At 33.2% G+C, this 9651-nt stretch overlaps 1 protein-coding gene across 2 annotated transcripts in view; it reads right to left on the bottom strand.

The window, feature by feature from the left end:
* Positions 1 to 6: 6 nt before the first annotated feature.
* C1GALT1 (core 1 synthase, glycoprotein-N-acetylgalactosamine 3-beta-galactosyltransferase 1) overlaps positions 7 to 9651 on the bottom strand; it is a 47403-nt gene continuing 37758 nt past the window's right edge. For both annotated transcript variants that reach the window (XM_019665297.1, XM_019665298.1), the window contains exon 4: positions 7 to 431. In XM_019665297.1, the coding sequence (XP_019520842.1) occupies positions 216 to 431 (216 nt within the window). In that variant the 3' untranslated portion in view covers positions 7 to 215. The remainder of the gene's footprint in view (positions 432 to 9651) is intronic.

Raw genomic sequence — 9651 nt, 5'->3', positions numbered from 1 at the left:
ACACACACATATATACATATACACACACCTGTATCAAAACATATTTTAACAGACTTCACAGCTCATTAAAGCTTCAGTTTACAGTCATTCATATGAAAGATTTCTAATAAGGAATGGTCACTTAGAAAGAATTCCTCACTGGGATTCCAGTGTTCTACATCAGAAATGCAGAAGTTCTTCTTCAGTGCAATGCTAGACATTTTACCTCTGTTCATTTATGGTTTTCTTTCAAGGTTTCCCAATTTTACTTCTGGATCTTCACTTTTGTATGCTTGACTTATTTCCTTTAGTATATTCTCAGGTAAGGCAGGTTGATATCTGTATAAATATCCATATGGACGAAGATGATAAACGAGGTATTCTAACTCATACATAGTTGTAGGATCAACATAGTGAAAAGAAATTGCAAGATCAGAACAGCAACCAGGACCCTAAAAAAGCAGTGGAGGCAGGCATTATTAATCAATAACACATTGTTAACATACAATATTTACATACTGATAAAGGAAACACTAATTTTAACAGAATCCAATAATGAAAGCTAGCAAGGTTTAAAGAGGCACCTACTTTATTAGGCCTGTGGAAGAATTAGAGTTCCTAATGATTTAAAACCAAACATGACTTTGCTAAGTATTTCTAACTGAAATAATATTCTCTCATACTCTAGTGTTTTAGCAGAAAAAAGTCTTGAGCCTTCTTTCAATGAAAGGGGCAGTTATACAGAGGCTAAAGTCTATTTCTTCAAATTTTGCTTTCTCTTCATAATTTTCTCACTATCAATTTTTACTTGGCTCAGCTTCAGAAAGACACCTTTGGAGCATTCAATGACTACAAAGTCTTCTTGCCCATTATGTGTCTGCAGCCTAACACTTTATCTATACAGCAATCCAAACAGGAAAGTATTTAAGAGAGGAAGTTCTCAGTCAAACCTAAATTTGAATCCAAATTTTGCCTACCAGTGTATGACACTGGGCAAGTTACTAGATCTCCATAAGCTTCAATTTCTTCATCTGCAAAAGATGATTACTTAGAGGAGATAATGTGTATAAAGTGCTTGGGACCATGCTTTGCCTATAGTAAACACTCAACAAATGTTAGCTATTATTGACATAATCACATTTAGATGGCCCTCAGTAAGTCAGAGTTAAACCTTTGTTCAGTTATATAAGTTTCATATATTACTAATACAGTTGGTATGAGAACAGATTTAAAATAAGACAAAAAAATCACAAAAATACAACAAACAGAAACTAAAAAGCATGAAAATAAAGGAAACAGAAAAAAAACTGGTCACAAGATTAAACAGTCACAAGGTTATTTTGGGATCAGAATTGGTATCTGGAGAATGTTTTACCCAATTGACTCCAAAAAAATTTAAGACTAATGTCTTTGCAAGGACCCAAGGAGAAAGATAGTCTGGCAAGTTCAAAGAGAGGTTCATACTGACTATTAAATTGAACATTTAATAATTCATGTTTGGAAGTATGTAGCTTACAAGGCAGTAAAAATGATCAAGAAATTGTCCATTATATTTTCTGGCCTTCTCTCCGAACTTTTCCTTTGAAACAAACACTGGATATGTGAGATTCTTGGACAACTATGTCGGCACTGAAAAATTACCTGGTGCCTACTTTTACACTTTTAGAGAATGTAACAGGAACAAATATGAGAAGGAAACATAATATAAGTCAATTTGTGATTATCTAAATCAGCTCTGTCCAATAGATACATATGAACCACATAATGCAGTTTAACATTTTCTAGTAGCCACATTTAAAAAATAGAAACAGGGCCGGCCGAGTGGCGCGATGGTTGGGAGCTCGCTTGGGACGCCAGAGGGCCCCGGTTCGGATCCCACATATGAGGGCCAGTGACACTGCCCTCTACAGCTAAGATGCTGAACAACAGCTCAANGCACTTTCACTATATATTATACATACCTACCTACACACACACACACACACACACACACACACACTCTCTCTCTCTCTCTCTCTCTCTCTCTCTCTCTCTCTCTCTCTCTCTCTCTCACTTATCTAGACTACAGAGTAGGTGCTTCTAATTTTTGTAAGATACGTTATTCAAAATCAGAGGTGGAATATTTTGTTGCTTTAAATAAAAATACTGTATTGCAGCAAAAATTACTTAAGCTTATTCAAAGTGAAGACCTTTGATAGGAAAACAATTTAAATTAATATTTTTGGTAAAATGACCCAAAAACTGCCCATAAAAGACAATTTTTCTCCCACAACTTTTACATCGCTTAAAAATAATCAGATAAAACAGCTTTAAACATGGTAATTTATTTTATGCAGTTGTTTAAATCCATTGTTTGAAAACGTTCAAAAGGCACTTTAAAAAATATATTTAAAAATACATTTTTCTGACTTATCGGTGATCACTTAAAATAAGCAAGTCACCAGACATTTTTAAACCATTCATGATACTATTACCTTACATAAATTTAAATTCCAAAACACAAACATTCACTGTGTAATATAGCACACTGCTTAGCAGTAAGATTAGTTTCCCTCTAATAATATACTTTATATGAATTATTAATTTGCAGGGCCATGCAAAGTTATTTAAACTTAACTAATATAAACTGAAAACTAGAGAGGTAAAGGAATTGAAATAGAACACTAGTTTTAGAGTTGGCTTCTCTATAGAGAATTTGTAAAATTTTTAATCTGTATTAAAATTTCTATTTCAATTCCAGTATATAAACATGTCATTTTTTAATCAATAGAGGTTACATTTAGCATAAAATAAACCACAGATGTCCCCAGATTTCTTTAGTATGGATACTATCAGCCCTACTATAAAAAAAGTAGAGAAATGAGGCAAATGAGTTAATTTTTGTTTGTTTTTGAGAAAAGTAGGGAGGATGGGGGGGTCGAACCCAAGTAACTTTATTTCATTTAATAATTTGGTACCAGAATTAGTTTAAAATTGTAGACTTTTAAGTAGGGCAAGTATCCTAAGAGCCAGTGGGCATTATTCTTAGACAGATTTTTTAAATTTCTAATCTCATAGGGAAACCTGAAGTTAATAGGTATAAAATTATCAGTGATACAAATTCTAATCACTAATAACAGCTAAATCAACCTTGTGAAGAGAGAACTAAGAGTAGTAAGAAAGTGGAAATTAGTTATAAAGAAAATAAAGAGGTCAATAAATATAAAGCAGCAGAAATTGTCAAAGACAGAATACTCTAAAATGAACTGAATATTTAAATGGAGAATAAAAGGATACACTTGATCTTATCATTAGAGGGATTTTTTTCAAGCCTCAATCTGGTAATAATATAGTTTGATAGGCTCAAGGAAGTGAAAAATTAATACTCAAGAAACAATTATGAAAACAACCAGTTAGCAAATTTAATGCTCAAATCCAATTACCACATTTCAAAAAATACTAAAAATTGGTCAGTGATTTATTTTGAATCTTCTTACAATAGTAACAAAAACTACTCTGAAATTTAAGGTATTTGAAAACAAATAACTGAACTCTGGCACAATAATCTGCTTTGTATCATCTATGAAATTCCCAACTGAACATATAAGTATGCTGTTATTGGAGAACATAGATAGCAAAAGCCTTATGTTTTGAGACCACAAAATCATTTATACAATGACAAAGATCTTAATTTAAAAGGTAAGTCATTAATTATCATCACGAAATCTGGTTTCATGTGCTCTACCAAATAGTTGGCAAAATTTTTTTTACTTTAATAGGTCATATAGGACAGTCAACTGATTCTTGAAAGTGGTGAAATTTTGATAGTATGAACTAGCAAAAAAATCTGTATATTATAAAATAGTGTTTTGCTACCTCTATTTAAAATTGTTTACTAATAATTGTGGACATTGCTGATGACACTCATTTAGGTATGCTTTTAATGAATTAGTATGTACTTCCTAGTACTTAATGAACCCTTCCTACCCCAATGTGAAATTATTAAACTTTGAGAATTACAGATTTTACCGTGGGCCCTGGTATTAATCACTCTGAAGAAGCTAAAGAATTTTACCAAAATGAATGATGCACTGACCCTTTAAACCATCTTTAAAGTCTTTTACATTTAATATAGTTAATCTTGGACTACACTTATTTAAAATATGCTTTATCTAAATCTTTGAAAAATACCTTAACTATGGGGCAGTAATCCTCAGCATGTTCCAAGGTTCATCTGCATCAAAATCACCTAGATCTTAGGGCAAAGGTTCTCAAACTGGCATGAGTAAGACTCACCTGGAGAGCTGGTTTAAACATAGGTGCTAGCCTCCACCCCTCGAGTTTCTGATTCTATAGGACTGGAATGAAGCCCAGGAGAGACTGCATTTCCAACAAGTTCCCAAGTGATACTGCTACTGTGGGTTGGGGTCACACTTTGACAACCATTGCCCAAAGATGTCTGGTAAGAATGCATCCTAAGAATGCATCCTCCTGGGCCACATGCTAGATTCAGGATTTCTGGGATTGGGGTCCTGAAATCTGCATTTGAAGAAGCTCCCAGTCAAGAGTATAAGAACCACAATTTGAGAAGCACTATGACACTTTGGTTAATTTTACTATTACTGGCCACTGTGTCAGATGTCACATGTCAATAAGCAAAAATGGAAATAATGCTAAATAACTAACTTCAAGGCTGACATAGTACAAAGAACACAGTCTTTGAGTATAAATCCTAGTTGTTACTTATTAGCTTTGTGACTGTGGAAAGGTTACGTTAATTCTCTGAGCCTCAGTTTTCTCATTTACCATATGGGAATAACTCCCAATTTGTGAGGATTAACACTAATGTACACAGAGTATCTAAGCACAGTACTTAGCATACAGTAGGCATCAAATAAAAACTATTACTTATAAGAAATGTACAAACTATTTCCTTCAATATCTGATTTGATTAAAGCAGATTTTTTTATTCATGTAAAACAAATATTTATACTCCAAGTTAACAGAATAATAAAACCTTATACTTATTGCTCCATACTCTGGGCCAGTGTTCTAAAAGCCGTACATATATTCACTCATTTCATCCTCATAAGAGTCCTGTGAGGTAGGTAGTATTATTGTCCCTAATTTACAGATGAGGAAATTGAGGCACAGAGAGATTAAGTAAATTGCTCAAGTTTACAAAACTAGTAAGTGACAGAGCAAGAATTTAAGCCCAGGCAATCTGACTCCAGACCCCAGGATTTATCACAATGTTAATTTCCTATGAGCAAATTTTAAGATTTTTAGATGTTTATGACCAACCATTTATTCTTGTAATATGAACTCAAATTCACAACCACATCAAGGTGAAGAACTGTTCAAAGAATAGAATAAATGCCCTGAAATCTTGGCAGATGATACAACCATGAAAATAATAACAAACAATGGAATAGGTAAAAATTGGTGGGAGTTTTTTTACTATGTGGAAAGGGTATCCATAATTAGCCATTAAAATGAACATCCTCTCAAAAATACCATCCAAAGAGGTCATGGTTTTGACATATTTTGGCACAATAAATATAAACTATTTAGCTAAGCAGCAGAGTCAATGGTGTGACAGCCATGTAAAATCAACATAACAATAAACATGAGAGAAATGTAAATCATTTGTAACATTTAAGATAATCTTATAGAAAGTCTGTAAAATATTTTGTTATGATACACTCAGATAATATCGCTAAAGAATACAAAATTTTAAATTTTTTTCCTTCCAAAAACTCTTTAAATAGAGGGTTACTAATTTGGAACAAAACACTTATGAATGTGTTTCCAATGACAGTCTTAAATAGTTATTCTGCTCAAGGGGAATGATCTATCCACTGGCAACACAATCATCTCAAAATAGTAAGTCAGTATCAAAATTCAGGCTGTTCTTCATAAACTAAGTATTTGGTCTTTTAATAGCTGATGTATTTCAGCTTGTTTAAGCTTTCTGCATTTTCTAATGTTTTTAATTAACTCTGGTCAAAATCTTGCATTCAAATTATTTTGCCAGTTAACTAATAGCCACCTCAGATCCTAAAAATGAATTTCAAAACTCTGCTTTAAACAAGTTATGAAAGGCACAAATTCTCATCTCTCAACAGGATGAGAATGAAAGGAACTGTAATTATGTAGTTAGAAAGAGTTTTAAATAATCAATTAAAAATGTTGCTTAGTAATTCCTGAGAGTGGCACTGATACTAAGAAAAGCATTCCCAACCAACATTAAATTTACTATTTATTAGCTACCCATAATTAACAATGGGTAAATATGAGAACAATGTATTTAGAAATCCATGTTTATTGAATGCTATTAATACTTTGAGTAAATAAATATTAATAGTTGAGAATGATATCCAAGAATGGGTAAACATATTTAGAAGAGGCAACAGGGACCCAGTACAGGCATACCTTGGAGGGATTGTGGGTTTGGTTCTAGACCAACGCAATAAAGCGAGTCTTGTAATAAAGCATGTCCTAATCTCTTTGCTTGTGGAGGGTCTTGACTTGAATTTGTAAAAAAGAAAAAAAAAAGAAAAGAAAAGAAAAAAAAAAGAGCAATATCTGTGAAGCACAACAAAGGGAGTGCAATAAAATGAGGTATGCCTGTAAAAGATGAACTAATTATTCATTAGAACCAAATATATATAAAATACAGTCAAGGTCCATAATTTTAAAATGTAGTTTTATTAATGCACTTTAGGACAAGTGCCATTCTTAATCTACCTTCTTCTGGAAGAAACACTGCCAATTATAAATAGTCAAAGCAAAATGTTGATTAGCCAAAATCTACACATGGGTGTGTGTAGGGGGGAGTTTGGTTCATTTACATCATACTACAAATATAAATTCATGTCTTGAGTTTATAGCCAACACTGAGCAACAATACTTCCTTCTAAAATTTTCTTTAAGGCAGATCTGCTTAGCATCGTGTACTAACATGGTACAGTGTAGTTTTAGCAAATTTAACTGTTTTAGTTTCCCAGTGAAAATAATACATGTGGTCAGGAAAGGCAACAAAATCTCTTTTTTAGTCCCTCTACCTGGCCATCATTATAAAAACCAAGTTTTCCATATATATATATATATATATATATATATATATATATATATATATANAATGATGGTGACAACTTGGGCCAGTGAAGCAACATCCTCCACAACTAGACTGAAGAACAAAAAGGACAGCAACTTGTCTGTTCCCCTTGCCCCAATTCCCCAGCAGTGTTCCCATCCCCCAATTCCTCAAAAAAAATCTTTAAAAAAAAAATGAGGAAGTACTGTCAATTTTCAATTAGATATTCAATAAAAACCCAAATAACTTAAGTCCTGGGACTGAATCTCATTAAAAAAAAGACAATGAGATTTTCATTATTGCAAAGTAAGCAGCTGTATTGAACTGCACTATACAGAGACAATATATAAGAGAGAGTATAAATGCCCAGGGCAAATTTTCAGTCCTGGAAAAAAGAAACATCCATAACAGAACATGAGAAACACCAGCACAACTGGCGTTGGCAGAAAAAAATGATGCAACACATAGTTTTAAGAACTGGTCACCTAAAAATAAAAAGCCAAAGTGAGAGGAAATGAGTGTTAATTTTAGATTCAAAAAGAATGGCTATTTGGGAAGCACCAATTCAGGCAGAAACCCAAATAGGGTTTGGATTAGGGGTGAAGGCAAGGGTTTTTTTGTTTGTTTGGTTGGTTTTTTTTTTTTAGAAAGGAAAGCGGAATAATTACATGAGTAGAAAGAAAGAATCTCAGTAGTTACAAAGAAGCTAAGTTATACTTCAGCTATACATGGTGGCACTAATTCTAAAGAATGGCTTCACTTTTCAGTCCATAGTCAGATCTGCTTTCCTGTTAGCTTTGCAAACAGTTGTTTGAAATACAACGTTGGTTTGGCCCCGTCCAAAGGTTCTTTTTCCCGGTTCAAACATTTCAAAGGTTTGAGTAATAAAACATGCAAGGCAGTTCCTCTGGAATGGCTGCTTTAGCTCTATTTTATTTTATTTATTTATTTTTATTTTTAGTTTCAGGTGTACAGAACAATGCAATAGTTATCCTTTTCACCCTTCACACAGAAACAATCCCCCCTCCCCCATCTACTGCCCTCCCACCCCCGATATCACACTTATCTATTACAATTCCATTGACTCCACTCCCACACTCTACTCCACGTCCCATAACTATATGTATATATAATTGTAGTTGACATACAATATTATTCAATATCAGCTTCAGAAATACAGTGTGGTGGTCATGTCTTATTAGGGAGACCACTTCATAGTCGGTGTAGAGGCCTGCTCTAGCTCTATTTTAAAATGGCTTTACTGAGGTAAACTTTTCACAAACTACAGTCAAGTTCTAGGCAGCAATACTAAATTCATTTATTAGTAACAAATCAAACTCATGGCAAAACAAAGCTTACTTCCATGTTTTACTGACACTGACAGATTTATCTGGAGAATGTCAATGTTGTTGAATTTAATCAACTTTAGTTGCTAAATGTTCATTTAGTCTTAATTAAACAGTAAAGGAATTTCTATTTGGACAATCTATACTGTTAGCATTATTAGATCTGATATAAAATATGTTTGAGGTAGAGCCCTTCCCTTCAGGAAAAAGATAAATTCAGCAATAATCTTGTATCCTTCCCAGGAATATACCTTTGAATGACTTAAAATAGGTAATAAATCTGTATGTATTTAGGTAAATAAATCTCTAAGGACGTACCAATTAGCAGTACAACTAAATACAACTAATTGGAAAACATGGGGATATCTGAATAAATCTTAAAACTCTAGTACTAAAGCAATATGGATGAGCATTTATCTCCTTAGCTTTTCTAAAGCTGTTTAATCCAAATGACAGCATGTGTGTACATGTGTGTACATATACATACATACATGTACATACACACTAATAAGGAACATGCTGGGTAGCAGGTTACTGAAAATTGAGGCAGACAGGCTAGACTCAAGGGCCTTATGAATATTTGTAATTATTTGCTTAGAAACAGGAGGGTTAATTTTTATTCATATCTTAAAACTTCCAGACTGATTTAATATTAATAGATCTAAGCTCTGGATGAAAGATGCCTGAAAACACAAAGTTTTTGGCTTACAGATTGCATTTCAGTGAGCCTTCATAAATGTCCAAAACATGATTAAGCAATGGTGGAAACATTTTTTTTTAACATAGCAGGAACAAAGAGCTTCATAGATATAAATAACTTTTGAAGTATATAAAATGTCTGTCATTCAGTTCTCAGATCAAATATTACCTCCTCAGAGGTCTGTCTTGACACCCCATCCAGAAAATTGCTCTATCATATCATTCTGTTTTATTTTTCTAACACCACTCTCTAAAAGATCTTGTTCATCGTCTAGCTGTAGAATTAAGGCTCTATAAGAACAGGAATCCTGTATGTACTGCTCATCACTGCATTTCTAGTAGATGCTGGGCACAATTCTATTTGAATAATTAATTGAATAAATGAATTTTTCAGTGTATATGATAGATCAAAACATTCTAAGAAATAGAAAAGCACTTTCACTATATATTATACATACCTACCTACCTAGACACACACACACACACACACACACACACTCAATCTCTCTCTCTCTCTCTCTCTCTCTCTCTCTCTCTCTCTCTCTCTCA

The sequence above is a fragment of the Hipposideros armiger genome, unplaced genomic scaffold (genome assembly GCF_001890085.2).
Source record: "Hipposideros armiger isolate ML-2016 unplaced genomic scaffold, ASM189008v1 scaffold_438, whole genome shotgun sequence".
NCBI classification, from domain to species: domain Eukaryota; kingdom Metazoa; phylum Chordata; class Mammalia; order Chiroptera; family Hipposideridae; genus Hipposideros; species Hipposideros armiger.
Note: the sequence above shows the minus strand (reverse complement) of the source record. Positions and strands in the feature narration are given on the sequence as shown.